The sequence below is a fragment of the Ptychodera flava genome, chromosome 22, assembly GCF_041260155.1.
Source record: "Ptychodera flava strain L36383 chromosome 22, AS_Pfla_20210202, whole genome shotgun sequence".
Taxonomy (NCBI): Eukaryota; Metazoa; Hemichordata; class Enteropneusta; family Ptychoderidae; genus Ptychodera; species Ptychodera flava.
In genome coordinates this window covers 32,582,988-32,606,612 of record NC_091949.1, presented here as the reverse complement: position 1 = coordinate 32,606,612, position 23,625 = coordinate 32,582,988, and the positions used below count along the sequence as shown (strand labels likewise).

Sequence of the window (23,625 nt, the reverse complement as noted above, 5' to 3'; positions counted from 1 at the left end):
CTCAAAATTTCATTTTCCTGTCGTTCAGAACGTGCCAGTTTTTCATGATTTTTAATGACAGACTGCAATATTGAGACATAACAGATACTTTGGAGAAATTTCAATGGATCAGATTGTAGAAATTGAAATTCTAATCTACAGCTATCCCCCTAGGTATCCTGAGATTTTCATATCAAGCCACCTTGTGAAATGTCAAAGATCTTATTACACTCGCCAAACCAGCCAGGTCTTCATTAAATTTGGATATTTTCTAAAAGTTGAGGTTTATCTGTTAATGGAATGAAACCTTTGTTATTTTGAAGCCATAAATAGATATCAAAGAGGTTGGTGCCATGGAGATAGTCGTGGTCTTCATTCATATTGTAGCATTCCCGTATCTCGGAGCAATTCTGCAATTGTTTAGTAGGAAGGCAGAAATGTAGAATTGGATATTTTTATCGCGTGTTAACCTTTTTAAACGTTATCCTGCTCTGAAACCTCCGCCAGACTCGGAAAACATCTTTTGATCATAACTTTTTAAAGCTACAGCACTCCGACATATTTCATGGTAGCTGCTCAACATAGTACGGCAAAGAGGACATTTGTTAGCATTAGAATTTCAAACAGGTTTAAGCCCTCAAGGTTCAGAATTTGAAGTTCAGTCTAACAATCCAACTGCCAAAGGGTGTGTGAGAATTGCAGAAGTATAATTAATGAAGACATGGCAGAATTAGATCAAACCTATGATTGTTTCTGGATTTCATCGATATGGTCTGCATGCAATCTCTGTGCCACTTTGAACATTTGGAGAGAACACTGATATTTTCCATATTTTCCATGCAACTTGCCTAGATCTCGATCCATTTTCACTAAACTTGATTGAGAGCAAACATTTTTTCAGTCAATTAATTATCACCAGTACTAGTATGATTTTCATTAAATCCCATGTTTATGGAATTTGTCATATGCTATGAAAAATTTTTAGCCATAGCCTTGCAGTGAAGCCTAAGTATTACTGAACATCTAACTTACTTTTCAATTTGGTTATTCCGTGTATCATAAGCCAGTTTCTTCAGTGAACAATTGAAGTTTATCAGTGGGAAAGGCTGTTGGCAGTGGTTTGGTAGCAAACCTAGTTTGACCATGATTTGTACTATACTCATGTTAGGACATCTGTCACTATTTTGTCATGCAGAAAGGACAAGAAAATAAATGTCATGTGTCTAATGGGATATATTTGACAACAGAAAGTGCGACATCAAAATCATGTGATGATGTAGCTCTGGTGAGAGTGTCAGATCACACTGAATGCTTGACTGGTGAAATGTACGCTGGCTAACACGTCAAGGCACGGAGATGATCAACTTCAGTGGAGAGGATTACAGTATGGCTTAGGCAAAGCCCCGGATCGGAAATTCCGTAGTGGTTTCAACATCGGAATCAGAACAGGCACGAACATAGTGGCATACAAATACAAGTACATAGCATTCTGATATGTCGAAATCACTGTAATGTCAGCTAAAATATCACATTTTATTTGCTTTTTGAAGTCAATCATTTTTCTCTGTGTTTTGTAAATCTTAGATTTTGTGAATTGACATTTCTTCATATACGTGTAATCAGGGAAAATTTTGTTGTCGACATGAGTTGATATCTATGCATGTTAAAGGTAACAGTGTATAGTAATTCACTGGTTTGTTGTTGCTGTTTACACAATCTGGTTGAGACGGGCATATACAGGATATCACAACTAAGGAAGACATTTTTATACGCATCAGTTTGAAATTTTTTAACACAATTCATAAACTTATAGTAAGTGTTGGATTTGATAAGGTTTATTTCATGTTGGGCAATAGGAAAAAACTGAAATAGACACAAGGACTCAATAAGTAAGGTGAAATTGAAGTAATCGATGTCGCTGAGGTGAATTGCATGGAAGCGATATTGGATTGGTGTAAATTTCTCAGCAAAGTGAGTATTTAACATCAGTGATTTTAAATTGACTGAAACTGCCAAAAAAGGTCCTCAGATTAGGTGCACATCTATCAAACTGTCTGTCAGTGTATCCCCAATTAATGCCAGCGTTTGGCTCAATCAGTGGGAAAAAACTCACAGCAAGCCGAGATACCAATTGTGTGGAAGCTGTAGCCCGAGGAACGGGGCATCACATAACCTTGTACTGGATATAAATAAACATTAGCAGTTGTGTCAATTTCCAGTAAAAAATCTCCACACATGACCGCAGGCAAAGCAGAATATGAAAAGTACATGCGTTGAAGAATACGGTATGAGATCCCTAGCTTGTGGGAATGTATGTATACATGTACCTGATGACACACAAAATCAAGGTTTCAATTTTCCGTGCCTTACAATGGAAACACTGGTCACATGTGTATGTCTGATTTAAGGAATAGGGTAGGATTTGGTTATCAGACTTTCTGATCAATGTAAAGATGTCTTGGATGTTTGTCAATTCTCTTGGTTTGCTAGTTGGGGCTGTCCAAACGTAATTTAACAATATCTGTGTTTATGTATTCATCAAGCCTTTATCCCCCGTTGTTATTCCATCGTTATCTATCGTAGCCCTGTACGTGCTGATGGCAAACTCATCCCAAGGGATGCATCCTTTCCACTCAGCTACGTCCGACAGTGCCAGTCATCCCATCGTGCGATGATATGTGCCGGATTCACTTCCCGAAAAAAATCCTCACTCAGAATGATGAATTAAAAGAAATAGTTTTTTCCCTGTGGGAACCAATCAGCGGTGACACATCGTTTGGCAATTGCCTTTCTCTGTAAACACATACTGGCTTTTCCAGTGAATGAGGACCGCCGTTGCAACAGACAGCAGATACTCTTTGAAAACAGCCAAACTATTTAAACAGCTATTTAAATCAGCAGGAGCTAAATCTGTATATGACATCTAATAGAAAGAAGCGATTGAAACGATTTTGTAAATTTCATCGAAGGCGGCGGTCAGTGATCTCACTTGCTCTTCACATGGTGACAATTTAGCATTTTGAATTATTTTAACTGTGTTTTGACTTGCTTGTAAGACAGTTTGATATTTCACCATGCTTCATCAATTTGACGAACTGCCAAAATAACAAGCTTGTTATAAAAATTAGTGATTATTCAATTTTCAAGTTCATTCTTCAAATCAGCAGTAAATTCCGGTGGTAGAATCATATGAAAATTGAAATACTGTAGCTGTTCTAAATATTTTTCTACCTAAAAAAGAAATATGGATGGTGAAAAGTTTGGTTCGACTGAATCATCCTATTTTATTCAAATGCCAAATCATGCTGAAAAGTAGACATGCAGAGGATAAAAATGTCTTATTTATTTCATTTGAAAAAATGAAAATTTGACAGAAGATGCAAAGGTTAAAGGTTCAACTGAATTTTAAACTGGTGTTACAAATCTTTATCTGTAGATAACTTCAGTGATGTGGATATTTGGAGTGTGGAACTGTTTGAATAGTTATTTTTTGATTTTGATATTCTTATTCAAGACGCGTGTTATTATTTAATTACGAGGCATTGATATGCTGAGGCTGTTTGCTTCATTCGTTGAGCCAATATATGTACCTGCCGAGCAGGAAATTGAGGAGTGTTTACCCATGAAATCTATCACTGATGCAGTCTATGTTAAATAAACTCACTCCCATTAAAAACACTTATGTGCGATAGGTGAGGTGCACCTGCTATAGTTAATGGCCTAGTCTAGAAACAGCAAAGAAACAAGATTCCAACTGGCTTTTCTGAAGGTTTCCATTAACCAAGAGAAAAAGAAAATCATCTTCAGTGATTTTGACTTCAATTTGGCCTGATGTAATTGTATTTATTTTCCTCTATTTCAATTTGAATGGCATTGCCTGTGCCGCACCAGTAACAGTGCTCGTGTGATGAAATGCCGTCTGCCTGACGATTTGCATCACTGAAAAAAAATGTAGACTTGTTAGAACTCATGGCATGGCATCTCCAGGAAATGCGTAATTGAACAAAATAAACGTGAATGCACTACCTTACACTTCTGCAAAAATGGAACCAAATCAGAAACACTGACCCATGCCGCCGTTCAGTCTGCCGCAGTGAAAATAAGTCCGGCTGGCTTCTACCATGTGGAAACCAATCAACTTACAAGGAAGGAACTCAGCTTTTGCCCTGTCCATCACAGCTCTTTAATCCTGTTTTGCTTCGGATAACCAGTTCTATTCAACATGTCTGCTGTGGTAGCATTACTCCATTGTGTTCCGAACAAATACTATCCTGTGTTCTATAGCATTTTTTGCATTAATGGCTCACTTGGGTTGACATTCACTGCACTTTCCTACCGGCATGCATTATAAGTAAGCAATCAGGTCACCCAATGTGCCAGTCTACAAAGTTTATATCATATTTAAAAAAGAGATGGTGGCCATTGTATTGATACATTGCAATAACTAGCATAGAGTTACAGTGATATTTCCATAATGACTCGTATTCATGCATACCCTCCATGTGCAAATAAATTACCGCTTTGATTATATCGGACAAAGAAGACTGGTTTACATATTTGTAATATGTTTCATTAGGCTTATTAAAGACATGTTCTGATCGAATTCATGGTTAATTAAACAAGCAAATATGTGGATCAATAAAGTAATTAAGGCAAATTAAGAAACTAATGGATGACTGACAGGCTGACTGTACATGATAAAGTGAAACCATTGTGTTTTGGAAAAAAATGATTTTGGTTTGTATAGACTGAGATTGTGGCTGGTCACTGCATTTTTCTGCAAATTTTACTTCACTCTATATTAGATTATTGCAAATGTTTGTTGTTAGATTGATAAAAAGCCATTTTCAAACAGCAATCGTTACAATGTGAAAGGCATAGTAACGTACTAAGATTCTAGCATGCCACACACGAACAAGATACCAAATGTACTTCTCTCCAACCATGACTTAATACAGATATATTCCAGCCGTATTGCTCCCAGCGGCGTACGACTTCCATCACTGATAAGAACTTTACAGGCAATTTATTGATTGGCCAATTGCTCTGTCTGATAGCAAGCTGTGCTCATAAGCTACTTTCCCTAATAGCGTCTGAGTCATCACAGCGCCCTCTACAGTCTAGAATCTCAAATTGCCAGCAACATGCAGCCATGCATTCAGATTGTCAACAGTGACTAGAGACACTCTCTTTTGTCTATGTAACACAGACACACAGACAGGAGTTATGTGTTAAAGGAGGAGCCCAGTGATATCAACATTAAAATTATTCACAGAATGCTCTCTTTTTCAGTTTAATCAGGAGTTTAAAACAAATTCATCTATCCCAAAACAAATTTGCAAACCAGACAATGCTAGCAGCAATACCTCAATGATTTTCATGTTATGCATCACAATAGATAAATAGATAGCTTATATAGAATTTTGATGATTACCCAACTTATATGTAATTTGGTAATAATTCTGCTTTCAAGATTCAGACTGTGTAGGATGGAAAATTCAAAATCTCACAAATTCTGTTACTATTTTTACTTGTAGGTGACGTGGAACCAATAGAGTTCACACCCGTACCACAGTCCCAGTTTGTTCCTCTGACTGAAGTTCTCTGCCTCATCATAGCTGAGTTGAACAAGAGGAAGGTTATTGCCACAGTGGAGAAAATACGCAGCAAACTAACAGATTGTTACGGGGATGTGAAATTACCCAGTGAGGAAATAATGAGAAAGTCTTTTGCCCACCTGATAAAGGAACAGAAGATTTGTCACACAGGAGATGGCTACTTCATTGTCACACCAGAAGATTTCTTGTACTTGCGAGAACGCAGCGAGGAGTGCACAACAATGGCAGACTCGGTGAACACCAGTCCGCAGGCAAGTCCATCTGTTGGCACTGGTAATCGAGCTAATAAGAACCACAAAACTGTGCGGCACAGTGTTCATGGTGATGGGCCATCAAATAAAGGAACCCAGACACGTAACTCAAAGGATGGACCTTCACCGAGGTCAAAATCACTGCCGCCATCTCTTTCGGTACGAGAAGCACAAAACGGATCCAGCATTCCGGTCCGCAGTAGGTCAGTTTCCCTACAGAGAAGCAACTCCCTTCGAGAAAAGAAGGGGCAGTCCAAGGCAAATTTCCAACGATCTGGATCAATGCGTACACCCAATGCTCGTACAACCACTACAGGCGTCCAAATATCAAATGTTGGGTCTGACTCTGAAGCTTCCCGAGTGGCAGACAACTGCGGCAATGCTTTTGGATTTGGAAAACTATTCCGTAAGAGTTTTGGCAAAAAGGGGAAGAAAGTAGAGGAGAAGAGGGACAGGGATAAAGAGAAAGACAAAGACAGGGAAAAAGAAAAGGAAAAGAACGACGGAAAAGAGAACAAGGAGAGGAAAATTGTAGAGCTGCACAATTATTCTGCTCAATTCCCACCAGAAAATATGGCTCAACTTCTGCAAGAAATGAAACAAAAAGCAGCCACTGCTAAAGGTGATAAATCTGGCCTGAATCGCAGTGAGGCCAATGTCAAGGGCAGCCCTAAAAAAGACAGGGTAATAATCAGTAACACAGTTGAACACATACCTGGGCCCTCAACCTCTAAGGAAAAAAAACATAAAGTTTACAGGAAGAAGGATGATGTAGATCCGCTTCCTGAGAGTGAAGCCGAGTTCATTCTGCCGACTAAAATGTACGATGAGAAGTGTCGCACAAAAGCTGTATCTGAACAATTGCGAAAGCAGTATTCCAAAAAACACAAAGAGAATCCTTGGAAGTACCTGCGTGAAAAGGAAGGAGAGGTACTGAAGAAAAATGGTGAGAAGGACGCGGCGACTAATGGTGTCGCGAGCACAAGACCGAAACGATCTTCTGGTAAAGAGAGACCAAAATCAGACCCTCGGGATATACGCCTTCGTACAATACAACACCAACGCACTGCTGAGTATGTTAGTAAACTACCTACAGCAAATGGAGATGGCAAAGGTGGCAAGCACGCTGAAAATGAAATTTATCTGGATGGCGTTGATTCATCAGAGATGACCACCAGTGATAATAACCGTATGATGTCGCATCGGTCAAGGAGCGGTAAAAGTGGCCTGCATTCACCGAGAAAAGCTGCAGCAGATCACGACACCATCGATTCATCTGACTTCACCGAAGAGAGTAGGGAACGACATGTTCCACGTCGCTACCGAGCAATCAAACGTGATGCTGCGAAAATCATCCGTGACATTGAATCTCGTGTGGATGACAGTACTGATACTTTCACCAGTGACCAGGACGATTCTGTCTACCGCCACAGGCCTATGTCTGATACATTCATGCTGGCATCAAATCAAGATAATCGGGACATGTTAAATGCTTTAGAAAGAGAAAACTACGAAGACGATAGAGACTGTATTACTCCACCCCTTGTCGTTAATCATGATCTTCTGGATATGCCACTTCCAGAAGACTTCCAGGAACCTCATAATATCTCTGTTGATTCTTCTGAGCCTCCCGTTCCTCCATCCGGTCAAGAATACGAAGAACATCCTCTCCGCTTGTCACCAATCAGAGAGAGCCAGGAATCGCAGTTGGACCGCGAGAGATCTTCACAGCAGTCTCTGGACTCATCCAAAGCCATAAAGGATGTTCCTAAAGATTACATTGAACACGATGAAGCGCCAACTCTTAGCACAGACTCAACAGCATCAACAGTCATCAGAAAAGAAAGTACGCTGTCACCGAGAGACTCATCCCACCAACCAAGTGAAAGTTTTTCAAGTTCAGCCTGCGACAGTGGTTTCAATTCACCACGTGGGTCCATTGCTCTGAGTCGGCATAGTAACTCTCCCGTAGAACACATGACATACGAACAGCTTAGGGAAAAACGTCTCAGCTACTGCATACCCGAAGGGATTGAACTCAAGGACTTTGAGCCACAAAATGTCAAGTCACACGTTCAGAAAACAAAAAACGGCTCTCCTCTGGACCGGGAGAGACCTAGCATGATACCCAAACTGAAACACGGTAACAATGGTGCACCAGCTGTCAGTACCCATCCTTCCAAGTCAGGGGGTAGCACTCCTGAGTCAACAGAACGTGAAATCACGCAACTGCCAAAGGACCATCAACACAAAGAACTTCCACAGACCCGTCAACATGAAGCCCTCAGGGTGTTGTGAGGGCCCCTCCCCTTGTCATGAATGTTCATCACCCTTGAATCAGCTTCAGCCTAATTGTATTTTCGTCTTTTTTCCCGACAATTTTAGCAGTTTCAATTTGATTGGCAGAAGGTATAGCAAGGCTTCATTTGTGTAAATATAAAACTTAAGACTTGTTTCAGTGTTTTATGAACTTTGTATTTCTATTCGACACAAATAGTGTGGTAAAAGTAAAGTCAAAGATGTATATGTCAGTTTCATCATAAGGTATAGCAGTTTGTATCAGCAGAATTTCTGTTAAAGCTTTCAAATATAGCACATTAGGATGGCTGTAATGTAAGTTTAAATGTTGATTCAAAGCTTACTCACCAAATGTAAGCAAGAAAGGCAATTTATTCAGCTTTCGATCCACATGTAATTGATATTAAAGGTGCATTGATCGCAATAAGCAAGTGCCTGATGACGTGAGACATTGCTGTTTCAGTAACCTTGAACATTCTACTCTATGAAATAAGTCAAGGCTATGCATAAATTTATTTCAAGTGGTCCTATGTGCCGTGAACTTTGACGTCAGTGATGCTGATACCAAAACTGATGACTCTGAAAAGGTGAATTTGAAAAAAGATGGCGCAATGACTGTAAATAGTTGTTGATTTATTCGTTTCCAACATTTGTATTTGATAGTCTTTCCATGCATGCAAATTTTATGATTCAGTGGTATATTTACTCATTTTAAAACATGTGTAGCAACTTAAAGTCATTTCATCATATTTTTACTGAATACAGTTCTGACTGACTGTATTTTATAGAATCATTACAGTACCTTTACCTGTTTTCACAAAGGTCAGATTCCATGCATCACAATTATGAATGTTTAGCTAAAAAGTTTGTAAGAGTTTAACGAAAAAAACCAAAAAATTGTTTCGTTTACAGATGTCAGTTCTTTTCATCTATATTTACTTGTACATAGGTTCAACATCACCGTTGAGAACAATGCGGCAAAACCACAGCCTAGTGGAGACTGTGTAGTCCACACATGTGGATAGACGCTTGAGGGCGCTGTTTCAAGTTACTACAACAGCACATGTACTCTCTATTGTAGGTCTCAGAGTTCATACGGTGGCTGCTTTTACAAACTTTCTTTGGAAAGACAAGATGTGAATGATTCCTCCATTGAAGAGTTTTGCCATGTGGACTCCATTTAACATAAAATTTTGTTTTTCTTAACATTTGAATATTGACAAGAAGAGGACTGGAGACGTTATTTATAGATTACATGGAAATTATTTGCATCGGACAAATTACAGACATGACAATGTATGCATCAAACTGTCAAGTACTAAAATTGCAACTGGTCTTTTTAAATTTCCTTGCTCAGGGCATCTTTATTTGCATGTTTTATTAGTTTGTTTTGGCTTGTTTTCTCTCCACATCACAACTGTAGGTGTGATCAGTTTACAAACGAAGTAGATGAGCGTAGCTTGTAGAGGGCAGTATTACCAGGAAACGAAAGATAACATTTATATGGTATTGCTGTTTTGATATCTCTCTTGTAGTTTTCGATGTTTAATGTCCAGACACCTTCAAATCCAATGTCCAACATTGCTGCTTCCCAAAGACCTTTTTTCGCATCACTGTTACAATGATAAGATCCCACTCTGTGGGATTTGGAATGGACAACACTACTGTTGAAAGGATCGATTAAGTTAAGCATATCTAATACATACGATGCCTGGATGTGAAACGAGAACACCGCGCCAGTGTTGATCAAGTTTACAAATCATCATACTCCTAGGAGGTCCACTTGCTATTCAAAACTATAGGTGGGCTCCACAAGAAACCCAATTGTGTTCATAGCAAAGATTAGGCCTATTCTTGTCATGTGGCCCTTTTCATTGAAGCATTCTCATCTGTTTTCATTTCTCTCTTTATTGGTATTTTGATGTTTGCTATTTTATGATTCTTGTTTGCATCTTGATATTTTGTTTCCTTTTTTAATCGGCTTCTTAGATAACTTGTTTTATTTACATTATCCGAATGATGAGAGTACTGTAGAAAAAGTACTTGGGAAACAGACAATTGCAGATTGATTGTAGCTGTAAATGACATATTTTCAATGATTTTCATCACTTTGTGTCAATATCACACTAATTTCAGTCATATTTTGTAATGGATATTAGATATTGCCTCAATGATTGTCAGCCATTTGTGCCTGAACTCAACCTTTGAATGAAAAAAGGGCAACATTTAAATAGTTTTTTTTAGGATCTTAATAATAAAATTCACAAGGTGTAGATATATGTGGAAATTGTGTAGCTGAGAAAACATGGCTGTCTTTTTTAATCTCTTGATCCGGTTGTCTCTATTGACTGAGCGTGGACAAGTGTGCTAAGAAGGGAAACATTACAGATTGGGCAGCCTTGAATGGTGACAGATTGATGAATAGACTTTCTTAAGGGTTTACTTGTCTACCAGGTGCATTTCAAGATTGTTTGTCAGAAAACTGTATATCATGATGTAGTAGTGATGACGTAGGCTCCAGTAGACTAGAATTTCAATTTCAGTGGAAAATTTCACTATTCTGTCCCAAGATGATAACTGCCTTGTAAATATATTTTTCCTCTGTAGATTAGATAGTTTTTGAAGTTACCACATTTTTTTTAACTATTTGTGTAATGCTAAGTGTGAAACTTGACGTTGATATAGTGCTCATCAGATATGTAATGCAATGTCGATATATTCACCAATTCATTCTATATGTATTAACTGGCACCCATTTCACCCCCAGGCTCCTGCACATAGTTGCAACTTCAGCATCAAAGACAATGAGATTTTACCATCGCACAGGGGGGTGGAAGCTCGCCGTGCTTGCAAATAAAACCAGGCTCACTCTCACAAGGAATCAGCGGTCTCTGTCATTTTTTGTTTTCAATGCACAGAAAGTTCCTTTTTTCAAGAACTCTTTCCTGAAAGATTACTTGAAGAAGTTCTTGCATTGAGAATGTGCACGCACACATATCATCATAATATTCATCAATATAATTACTATCAATCAGGACTAATAGGTTTAGTACCTCATTTGTATCAACGCAGAATTTTGCTGCACTGAACACATAGAAACAAACATTCATTGTTGATCTTTGGTACCTATACTAGTATGTACCAATTCCGATCAAATGTGAGCAACACCGTATCATTGGCGTTATTTTTTATTGTGAAGGCATCAAACATGGCTCTAAATACTCTCACCCTGAATTAGCATTCATTGTGTTTCGTACTATGGCTTCTGTGAAAGTGAATATCCAGAGATCCACTAGTTCTTAAGAGAAGGCCCTCCAACAATGAAACACCATACTGGGCTGTTAAGACAGATTTGGTGAAAATGAACGCCCATCATCGGTTGATATTTCATTTTCTTTTTCCATGATAGTGGACTCTGCCATTTTTGCTGTTTTTTCAAGTTTTGCTTTATATTTTCATCAATTTTTATTGTGATGTCAACTGTTATCGCTGTTCCCTTGTTTCACTTTAACACTTTTTAGGTTTGTCAAGCCATGGTACGAAGCCTCTGTAGATTCCTTATGGGCCGGACTTGGCTCAGCGCGTCATCATTAGTTTTGACGTATCTGGCGGAACTCTGAAAGTTGGAGATTGCCGACAGCCTAAATAGTTCGCGCAGCCACTCCATGGCTGTTGCATTATGTGACTTGCTCTGATGGCTGGCCAAGGCTTTTCACATGTGTGGTCGTATACTCGACATCATCATCTTGACTGCTGTCTTTCGACTTATTGTTCATGTTAAGCGGGTTTTGCGAAATTCCAGCCTTTCCCCGATGCTTTTCACAACTTCATCCGCAAAAGTTGATGCGTTCATGGGATAGCCTAGCTCTGTATGGCAGGGAAAAACTCGGCCGATTTTATCAGCTTTGACCGCTCCTTTCACTGAGTTTTTCATTGAGGCGCATACTATAGCTTAAAGTTTACCTGTCTTAACTGCAGTTTGAATTCAAAATATCGGTATATCTTCGGTAATTCGTAATTTCTCTAGTGCAACAATTTGCACGGTGACCCAACGATTTTTAGTTTAGATTTTGAGAGAGTATGATTGAAATATTCCTTGAGGAAAGCTTGAGCAAAAGTTGAAGCCTTTCATTGAGGCGCATACTACCTTAAAGTATACCTGCCTCCGGAGGCTTTTTACCCAATAATGGACCAAATAGGCGGCTGTATGTTGAGAAAAGTCAACTACAATCTTGAATTACAGGTTTGCCTTCAAAGCTAGTTTATTTCTTTGAAGTTGAAGGGAAAAAAACGGAAAAATTCGGCCGATTTCAGCAGCTTTGACCGCTACGGCGGACCTTTTTTTTTTCGACCGGTTTGCCCGAAAACGCCATCACACGGCCGAGTTCTCGACTCTGCTTCCTTCATGGGACAGCACTTTCTGAAGTTATCCCCTCTCCTGAATTTACACATCCCTAAGACTGAAAAACTGTACGTTGTTTGCAGGACGAGCGTGTCGGGGTGTTAAACAATGCAGGTACCTTATACGTGGTTATCAGATATAGGGTACGGTAGTGTTTAAACAATGGAGGTTCCCTATACATGGTTTTCTCTAGTACAAACATTTGCACGGTGACCCCGATTTTTAATTTAAATTTTGACAGAGTATGGTTGAAATATTCCTTGAGGAAAGCTAGAGTAAAAGTTCAAGTCTTTCGTTGAGGGGCATATAAAGTTTCCCTGCCTCTGGAGCTGCAATTTGAATTCAAAATATCAGTAAACCTTGCGTAATTTGTAATTTCTCTTGTACAAAAATTTGCACGGTGATCCCAAACTTTTAGTTTAGATTTTGACCGAGTATGATTGAAATATTCCTTGAGAAAAGTTTGAGCAAAACTTGAAGTCATTAATTGAGGCGCAATCTCCATTTTACCCTAACATTGCGAATAAATTTCTTAAATAATTTTTAAATGTATGATTTGATATAAATATGTGTAATGTTGTAACAAAATAGTGATTTATGATGCAAAACCATCGTACTTTTGTGAGTTTTGGATGAATTGGAACAAAAACCAAGTGTAATGGTCAGTAAAACGGGCCTTTTAGAACCATGGTAGAGTGAAATTGGAAAATAAAACAAACAAACAATGTTTAAATAAAACTGTTCGTATTGATTGGTGTTAATTTGTGACAAAGTAGTTATTTAAGATGTAAGAGTATCCTATCTGAAGACCTTTGCATGAATGTCGACAAGAACCATGCGTTGTGGTCCATAAAACGGACCCCTGAGAACCATGGTACCTCGAAAATAGAAAATGACAATTGTAAAAGGTAGGTAGGTCGGTAGGTATGTAGATATGTAGGTAGGTAGGTAGATTAGTAGGTGGTTATGTAGGTAAGTCGGTCGATAGGTAGGTAGGTAGGTAGAAAGGGAGGGAGGGGGAAGGAGCGACGGAGGGAGGGAGAGATGGATGGAGGTAGGTAGGTAGGGAGGGAGGTAGGTAGGTAGGTAGGTGATAGGTAGGTAGATAGGTAGGTAAGCATGTATATGAACCTTCGAATTTTTAGCCCTTTGGATCAATGAGGGTAATAACCATATCAAATAGTCCATTAAATGGAACAGTGTTGACCGTTTTGTCCTAATATTGGAAATAAACTGCTTAAATAATTTTTAAATGTTAGATTTGATATAAATGTGTGTAATTCTGTTACAAAATCGTGATTTATGATGCAAAACCATCGTATTTTGTGAACTTTGGATGAATTGGAACAAGAACCATGTGTAATGGTCCGGAAAAGGGGCCTTTAAGAACTTTTGTAACATGAAATTGCTAAACAAAAGAAATAAACAATGTTTCAATGAAATTGTTCATAGTGATTTTTGTTAAATTGTGACAACGTAATTATGTAAGATGCAAAAGCATCCTATTTTAAAGACGTTTGGATCAAAACGATAAGAACCTTGCCTCGTGGTCCATATGACGGACCCGTGAGAACCATGTACATTGAAAATTGGAAATGTCAAATGAAAAAGGTAAGTAGGTAGGTAGATAGGTAGGTAAGTAGGTAGGTAGGTAGTTATGTAGGTAGGTAGGGAGTTTGGGATAGAGGGAGGGATGGAGGGAGGAAGGGAGGGAGTGAGGGAGGGACGGAGAGATTGATTGAAGGAGGAAGCTAGGTAGGTAGGTAGGTAGGTAAGTAGGTAGGCAGGTCGGTCGGTAGGTATTTAGGTGACCTTTAGATGAATTGGAACAAGAACCATGTGTAATGGTCAGTAAAACGGGCCATGGTAACCATGGTAAGGTGAAATTGCAAAATAAAAGAAACAAACAATGTTTCAATGAAATTGTTCGGATTGAATTGTGTTAAATTGTGACAAAGTAGTTATTTAAGATGCAAAAGCATCCTATTTTAAGACCTTTTGATCAATATTGAAAAGAACCATGCGTAATGGTCGATAAAACGTACCCCCGAAAACAATGGTACCTCGAAAATTGAAAATGTCATATGTAAAATGTAAGTAGGTAGGTAGTAGGTAGGTAAGTAAGTAGGTAAGTGGTCATGTAGGTAGGCCGGGAGCTAGGTAGGTAGGGAAGGAGGGAGTAAGGGAAGGAAGGGAGGGTAGGAGGAAAGGAGGGATCGAGGGATGTATGTAGGTAGGTATGTAAGTAGGTTGGTACGTAGGTCGGTAGATTCTTTTGAAGGGAGGGAGGGAAGGAGGAAGGGAGGGGTATATTGAGGTAAGTAGCTCGGTAGCTAGGTAGGTGGGTACGTAGGTAGGTGCGTATCTATTATGTTAGCTAGTTGAACCTTCGTGTTTTAACCCTTTGGATCAATATAAGTGTAATAACAGTATCGAATAGTCCATAAAATGTGGACCGTTTTAATGACTGTCATCTCTTGTTAAACAAGTTTTCCTGCATAAAAATGTAATGGCAGTAGAAGGTACCAATACATTACCATCAAACATAGGACAGGTTATTTCAGTAACAACATGGATGCCCAGCTAAAATACACAGACGAAGAAATTATTAAAATGCTTAATTTCTTAATCGACAACATATTTGTTAAGTTTGGCGGTATGACATTTCAACAATATATCGGCATACCAATGGGTACAAATTGTGCACCCCTTCTTGCAGACTTATTTCTGTATTCATATGAAGCAGAGTTCCTACAGTCTTTCTACAAAGCAGGGTCTAAAAAACTTGCAAGGCGTTTTAACAACACGCACAGATATATCGATGATCTGATTAGTCTAGACAATCCAGACATATCAAATTACTTACATCATATTGACCCTGATGAGTTGGATATCAAAGAAACAACAGAAGGTAGGAACTCTGCTTCATATCTTGATCTATTCCTACAAGTGGGTACTAATGGGCTACACACTAAGCTGTATGACAAAAGGGGTGATTTCGATTTTGAAATCATAAATTATCCTCACTTGTCAAGTAATATTCCATCTGCACCTGCTTATGGTGTGTACGTGTCTCAACAACTCAGGTATTGTAGGGCTTGTAATTCCTACACTGATTTTCAACTGAGACACAGCTCATTGGCATCAAAGTTACTGAGACAAGGATACACAACAAAAAGACTCGTTAGAACTTTCAAAAAGTTCTACGGTCGATATGACGACATTGTGGCCAAATATGACACCTCGGTCACTCAAATGATTAACGACAGCATTCCCGGCTTTGACTTATTACAGTGATTCATATCCTGTATCATTTAATACAATATTTAGACAATTTTTGGACCAATCCTGACGGGTGTAGCATGCTAGCAGGGTACGCTTACCCATTCCGGACACCTGGTACCACCACTAATTATCAGTGGTTCAGGATGGTCCTACTTAGATTTGTAAATCACAATTGTCCCATGGACCTGGTAATATATTACCTTGAATGGAAATTATTATTGGACCAGTTTAATGTCATATTGCGAATAAATTTGGAATAACTTTGGAAATTTTTGCCAAACTTTCTGTGACTAAACCTGTATGATATATTTTCCAGTTTAGGTCATTTTATATCACATTGCTGACAATTTTGTCTGAATTTAAAAGCCGGGACAAGGACTTTTTAGAGGGGTGTATCCTAACAAAGGACTGAACCAAAACGGAGCCAGTGGAGCCAACGAACCCGAACGAAGCCACAAATACCTTAAATGGTTAACTTTGATACCTGACCGGGGCAAAACGGGACAAAAGTTAACTGCAAAAGTGTAAAACTGCCACAAAACACATATCCCGGGACATCAAACCTTTAACCATTGCAGTGTCTATGATTTACTGAACCGTTGAGGGCGCCATTCAACACCTATCGTGAGCTTGACGTATCATTTATTTTCCAGCAACTTACTTTCAGTTGTGAGGTTGTTACATTGAGGAGCATCAGATCCTCTATGATATACCTAGTCCTAAATTCACAAACAAAACAATTTATCCTGAATATGTTGGACATAGATATATGAATCCATGAAATGAAATATTTTTTGAGATCATAGTCACTGCCAATCAGGTGGCTTGAGGGCGCAATTCAACACCTACCGTGAGCTTGACGTATTATTTATTTTCCAGCAACTTACTTTCAGTTTGTGAGGTTGTTGTTTATATAAGTGTAACGAAAATTTTAACATTGTCATTTTAAGTTTTAAAATGACTGTTTTATTCCATTTTTCCCTTAAATGAAGCAAATCTTTCATTCTCGGAACAAAAATCGACAGTCTTTCAGATGACTGTCTGTGCAAAATCGGCTTTGTTGTTGTATGTTGTGGTTTTATTTGAGTCCTCCGTTTACTCTGTTGTTAATTTTGTGTCGCATCACTGATCGCCTGGTCGGGGTAAGGCGCGAGCCGCATGACAGAAGCCCGTGCCCTACCAACCAAGGGCTACAATTATTGCAGCTAGGATACACCCTTTTTGTAGTTATCCCAGTTAGGGGAGAACCATTTGATTTCGGGGGGGTATGGAGGAAGAGGGTATGGGAGCAATTTTTTTTTTCCTGTCAGTGACAGCAATTTTTTTTTCTACTGTCAGACCTGCATCAATTTGTTTTTTCCAAATGGAGTAGCGATGCAATTTTTTTTTTATTGGTCATCAAGTTTGTAATGCGTTGTATATAAGGGAGCCGTCATTATTGACGGCCTGAAACTCCGAAATTTCGAGTGACCCTCCCCCCTTCGCCAACCATGATGAATTTGAGTAACCTCCCTCTCTAACTCTGAAATTTTGACCATTCCCCACTTAGAAAAGTTAAATACCAATACATGTAATTGTAAAATTTACAAAATACAACAACAGTAAAGACCTTTCAAATCCTGATCTACCCTGCTAGACTATCATCAGCTATTTCATGATGGTTCAAAAAAGGTGAACACATCAAAATGAAATTCAAAGTCACAATAAAATAAAGATATAAAAGATCACGCAGTATCTAATCATATAGTATATTGTTTAATTTGGATGGATATTATGACAGGGTTTTCACTAGGATATCTGACCGGGCAGAATTTGAAAGTACAGTGGGAGAACATGAGAGAGGCTTAGGGGGAAAGTGTCACAGGGGCTTTCCCCTATCTTGCATGGAAATTTTTAAGATATTGATGCGTGCAATGGTGCAGTCTGGTGCAATCTGAGAGTTTTTTTTAATTTGTTTACTAAGTGAAACTGTTAGAATACCCCAAGGGGGAGAGCACGAGAGGGGGGTTCCCCCTCTCGTATTGGAAATTTTGAGAAATTGATGTGTTTAATGGTGCAATCTGAGAGGAGTTTCAGTTTATTTTGCACTCGGTAAAACTGTTTGAAAATGACATTGAACACTGATATTTTTTACATTTTTTGCATGATCAGTTTTTGAGTCACAATATTCAACAACCAAACAATGACAATACAATTTGTGAAAAACAGTTCTGTTTGCCAGAAACTGAAGACAAATGAATATACAGGAACGGAAAATCTGTGACCTTCTTGTGTCATTTCTCCAGCTGCCAGCTTCTAATGAAAAGCCTGAATATGGTATGTTTGCGATCCAGTGTTTGTGGTCAGAAAAACAAGGCTCACACATTGTATTTCATTATATTTGTTGTTCCTCAATTTTTCATTGTCAAGGTACATCTTTCTAACAAATTTATATTGAGAAAATAATATATTGGTTTTAACACTAGTTTATTGACTCCTGTCTTGTGTTTTAAATTTTCACAATTTACAGAAGTCAAATAGTCCCCTTTAGATAGTGCCTATGCCATTGAGATATTGCAACAGAAATCCTGAAATATGATTTCTTCGGTCAGAAAATGGAAGGAAAACATTGAGTGTACTGAGGTGTAAAGTAGACCTATGTAGTGCATGCTTGTATCATAAGTGCTGGGAAAAGAAACATAGGAATTGCTTGTGGTAAAACATTTGCGCCGCCTATGGTGGCGCGCCGGCAAAGAATACATGAGAATAAGGTTTCCAAAGTTTGCTTATTTCTGGTGCATTGTGACAATTGTTTTTTCTCAGGCCATGAGAGGATCAATTTTTTTTTCTTCTCTCTCACCTGGTGACAAATTTTTTTTTCTCAAAATCCTCCATACCCCCCCAGAAATCAAATGGTTCTCCCCTTAACAACAACAACAACAAGATTACTCAGTTCCCTGTGCATTGACTTCGATGTTTGTGACTTTGTATGTCCGGATGATTCTGGTTCAATAGTCAATCAGGCGAAAGACTGGAAAGACCTTGTCGATACAGTCGATTTGGAGGACTTTGGTCCCGTTTGGCCCCGGTCAGGTATCAGAGTCAACCATTTAAGGTATTTGTGGCCTTTCGGGTTCGTTGGCTCCGTTTTGGCTCAGTCCTTTGTTTATTAAAGGATACACCCTAGCTGCAATAATTGTAGCCCTACGAGTATGGCGAGAGTGTCCGGCTTTGGCTACGCCGCCTCCCACCTTCCAGCTTCTTCTCTAACTGCTCTCTAACCGCAGATAAGATCTTTAAATCTCGCCTAACACCCCCTTGGTCTATGAATAGTTACCCACGATACACCAGTTTTAATCTGCAGCATAATGTGAACTCACTAGCACACTGCATGTATCAACCTTTCCTGAAGGTGAAAGCCATCCAGAAAATAGGGGTAATCAAACAAAATTTTACCATGAGAAAATAATAACCAATGGAAATTACACTCACGGCAAATAAATACACACAAAACCTTGGGGAGGAAGGGCGGGAGTAAACAGGTAGGTAATTATATGACAGAAATTAGTTTAAGTTCAAACATCAATTCTGTCACCAATTACCTACCTGTTTGTACTTATAGGACAAACAACAGAATACCACAGACCTTAGGAGGCTGGGACAAATTATTTGCCTGAAACTACCTGTTGACTGACCGACAGCGGGCCAAGAGAATATAAACCCTCTAATTCCGAGGCCATGTCACGTAAATAAAAACTGATGAAGGAATTAGCTGACCGCCAAGTTCCTGCACGAATGACTCCGTCTGCAGGCACTCCAGCTGATAAAGCCCATGATGTTGGCTCTAACCTCATGAGCGGTCACATTTGAAAGCCGTAAATTAGTAGAAGAACTTTCCGAATATGCCCAGCGTACAGCCGCAACTATCCACTTCGATGTGTCGGCAGCTGAGCAATCTGTTTTAGGAGACGGAGGAATAGGTAGAAATAGTCTAGTTCTATCTGCTCGAAAATGCTCAGTCCGTTTTAAGTACCAGCGGAGGGCACGGACTGGGCACAAAACTCTCTCCTGTGGTTCAGGGCCTGTGAGTGTGTCAAGTGCTTTGATGATAACAGGCTGTGCTACTGAATCCAGCGCTTGGTTCTTGGCCAAGAAACCTGGTCTAGTGCGCAAAACAGCTTCCGTTTTGCTAATAGACAGCTAGCCCTCGTCCACGCCAAAAGCATGAATTTCACTTCTGCGTCTACCTGACGCTAGGGCTATAGCTAAAAGCTGTATTAACCGCCATCTTGGAAATCGCAAAGGATTATGGGGCGACCACAGTGCTATTGGAGGGGCAAACCCAGAAACATGTCACTCAAGCCATAGAGTTCTAGCATACACATCGTACCAGATACTCCGCTATTTCCGATCATTTCTTCTACAGAACTACTAAAACAGCTCTAAATTCCACCAGAAAAAATATTTTCGATTTGAAATCGTTTAATTAATCGGAAATTAACACTGCTGAAACAATTCAATCGTCAAATTAATAGAAAGGACCATAATCATGAAATTTACGCGAAACATGGTTTTTTATGTGATGACAGATTTATATCATGAACGGCAACATTTTTGAGATCGACAAATTTGTCATTCAAACTACGAGTAAGTGGAAATATATAATTGTATATAACGTAGTACTGACAAGCAGGTAAGAATCCAAAGGCGTTTAGTGCATTAGTCAGTACTTACGAAAATAATAAAATATGACATCACCGATCATAAGAAACGTGGTGTTGAAGAACATATTTTTTAACAGAAGACTACGGCGACCATTTTCGGTAAGTATAATTCTAACTTTAGCAAACTTCTGAAACAAACATATGAAGAGTAACTTCAACAGTCTTGGTTTTGTTCTACTCTCATTATAAAATTAATCAAATGTCGGGAAAGCATGTACATTTTCGATATCTGTTTAGCGACTGTGTAACCCCCTCTCTCTCGTGACAAGTCTAGCTATTTGATGTTTTATTTTGCCGACATTTATTTAATGGTTCACGGTTAACGCTCGATAATGATGTCGATTTCAGGTCGATGCCATCACTCTGTTTTAATTACTCCAGTTGTGTTAAATATCTATATTAAAACGCGAATGCAGGTAACATCGCATCTTTAAGCGGGAAAACTTCAACTGGAGACATTTCACTGCCTGGAGCAAGTCATCACTATCAAAAGTCTGTAAAATTTTAAGTTTTTTGCTTCCGAATGGACGTATTTAAATGCAGATGCAACTTCGTGCGTAAAATATTAAATGGCAATATAAATTTTATCGTTTAGAAAATATCCGACTGTCAAATTGGTCGTACAACCAACAGTAAATATGACGGAGCAATGATACCGACTTCAGAGACACTGTGTAATTTTTTTCATCGCGACCGTTGATGAGAGCAAACTCGTAAAATATACAACCTGGCCAAGTATTTGGCTTTGAATTTTCAATTGCCCCGTGTTGAGAGATTTAATCAAGAAGGCTTTTCGAACACAAAAAAGGGAAAGAATGAGTCAGTAAATATCGAATGATAGACGGAAGAATCGAGACTGTCTATGATTTACTCAATTGGAAACATGATATTTCGATTAATTGACTAACACTAACAAAAAGAACATTTTATTCAACTAAAAAAAAAATAAGTCGGTGCCTTTCCTTGGCATCCCTGGCAATGGAGCACACGATGTCGTTTGGGTCTTCAAAAATCTTCTAAAACGGCTGGACGGTAATAATAATACTTTTCATAACAGAAAACAAGTAAAAGAACTTAAATCTGAACTTTAAGTAATAGTTCTACCGACGATATGATCGGAAATAGCGGAGCATCTGGTACGATGTGTATGCTAGAACTCTATGGCTTGAGTAACATGTTTCCGGGTTTGCCCCTCCAACAGCACTGCGGTCGCCCCATAATCCTTTGCGATTTCCAAGATGGCGGTTAATACAGCTTTTAGCTATAAGAAACACAGTCTTATACGTTAGAGCCTTCAGGCTAGTAGTATGTAGCGGTTCAAACGGGGGCTCCTGCAGAGCCCGCAACACCAGTGATTAGTGACAAACCAATGACGAACTCCACTGAGGGAGGCGGCGTAGCCAAAGCCGGACACTCTCGCCATACTCGTAGGGCTACAATAATTGTAGCCCTTGGTTGGTAGGTCTCGGGCTTCTGTCATGCGGCTCGCGCCTTGCCCTGGTCGGGGTAAGGCGCGAGCCGCATGACAGAAGCCCGTGCCCTACCAACCAAGGGCTACAATTATTGCAGCTAGGATACACCCTTTTTGTAGTTATCCCAGTTAATATTCAAAGTCTCTGTCCTTTTTTTTAAAAAAAACTATCTGTCCATACATACACATGTTACTTACAACGCCCTCAAACATCCAATATGGTCAAACTATCCTTTTACTAACATATTCACACTCCGCACAGCGGTGGCGCTATCACTAGTCTCTTTCACCACAGGACTGAGGTGAAAGGTATGAAAAATCCAGCATTCAGTACTCAGCAGTCCCTTCCTTCACTGGTTCAGATTACACCATCAACACTGTGAGCTGTTAATTCACATGGCTCTGCTGAATGTCTCAGAGCACCGTCAAATGTCTGTCACTTCAATATCTGCACGTTTTATCAAAATTGGTGAAGCAATTTCAGAATTGTATCACTAATTACAATATTCAAATTAGCATTTATTTAGCATGACGCTCCAAATATTATCGTTTCTTGCATATTACAATTTATATGGCAAGTTTCATCATATTTAGTGCAGTAAATCATGGTATATAACACTATGGTCATCATTCATGCGTCCCATAGACAACCATGTTACAGAAAAATTTTGACTTTGATGACTTCATTAATATGCATACCACGCCCATCAAAATCTAATCTGTTCTTGCCATTTGATGTCTGAAGTTATGTACAAAATTTGGTTTAAATCTGTCCAGCCGTTCTTGAGATATTGTGTATACAGATAGACAGACAGACAGACACAGACATCGCTAAACCATAAGCCCACGTGTGACACATGTGAGCTAATAAAAACCAAAAATATCAAAGGACTTGCAATACACAGCAGATTAACTTTACATCTTAAGAGGAATTCGAAAAATAAACTTCATTTTCAAATTCTCTAAACAGCTTTGGTTTCAGACTCTTCAGAACATGAAGCAGGACATTGTGCATGTTATTTTCCGTCTGTACATCTAGGACACAGTGTAGTTGTGTTCCCTAAAGGACTATAATCGTTACTCAAAGGTCTTCAGTCTTCAAATAATGTGTGGATGGCAAGTTATCAGAGGCGTAATAAAGCAGTAGCAACATCTACATTTTTCCTAAAGTATTAATTATGATATCCTTGACTTCAAGTTAACAATGAATGACGACAATCATCAGTCCAGAGGATTCAGACAGAGAGACTTTCGACAAGTGCAAATTTTGGAATGACTTCATGAGGTAAGTTGGTAATTACATCCCCACAAACACCTGAATTCAAATATCAAAGCAGGTACTTCAGAGTCATAATTTATTGAAAAGCCATCATGCAAATTTTTAAATCAAGACAAACAATACTCGACACAGTTCTAGTTAAACAGTAACACAAAATCCTATGCATCTCAATTTGTCACTTTTGGTTCCTTAGTACTGGGTATCAGTTATAAGATCCTCAAATTTGATCTATAGATGGATATGTGGACAGACCAACAGACAGATAAACACACACAGACTACCACATTGGCTCTCCAGTGCGCTTTGGGCACTGGAGTTAAGAAATGAACGCAATCAATA

General features: G+C 38.9%; 1 protein-coding gene across 1 annotated transcript in view; it reads left to right on the top strand.

Annotated features, from left to right (window-relative positions):
- Positions 1-11,027, top strand: part of LOC139123207 (uncharacterized) — a 67,300-nt gene extending 56,273 nt beyond the window's left edge. Inside the window, exon 2 of the mRNA XM_070689314.1 lies at positions 5,517-11,027. Coding sequence (XP_070545415.1) covers positions 5,517-8,146 — 2,630 coding nt within the window. The 3' untranslated portion in view covers positions 8,147-11,027. The remainder of the gene's footprint in view (positions 1-5,516) is intronic.
- Positions 11,028-23,625: the final 12,598 nt, after the last annotated feature.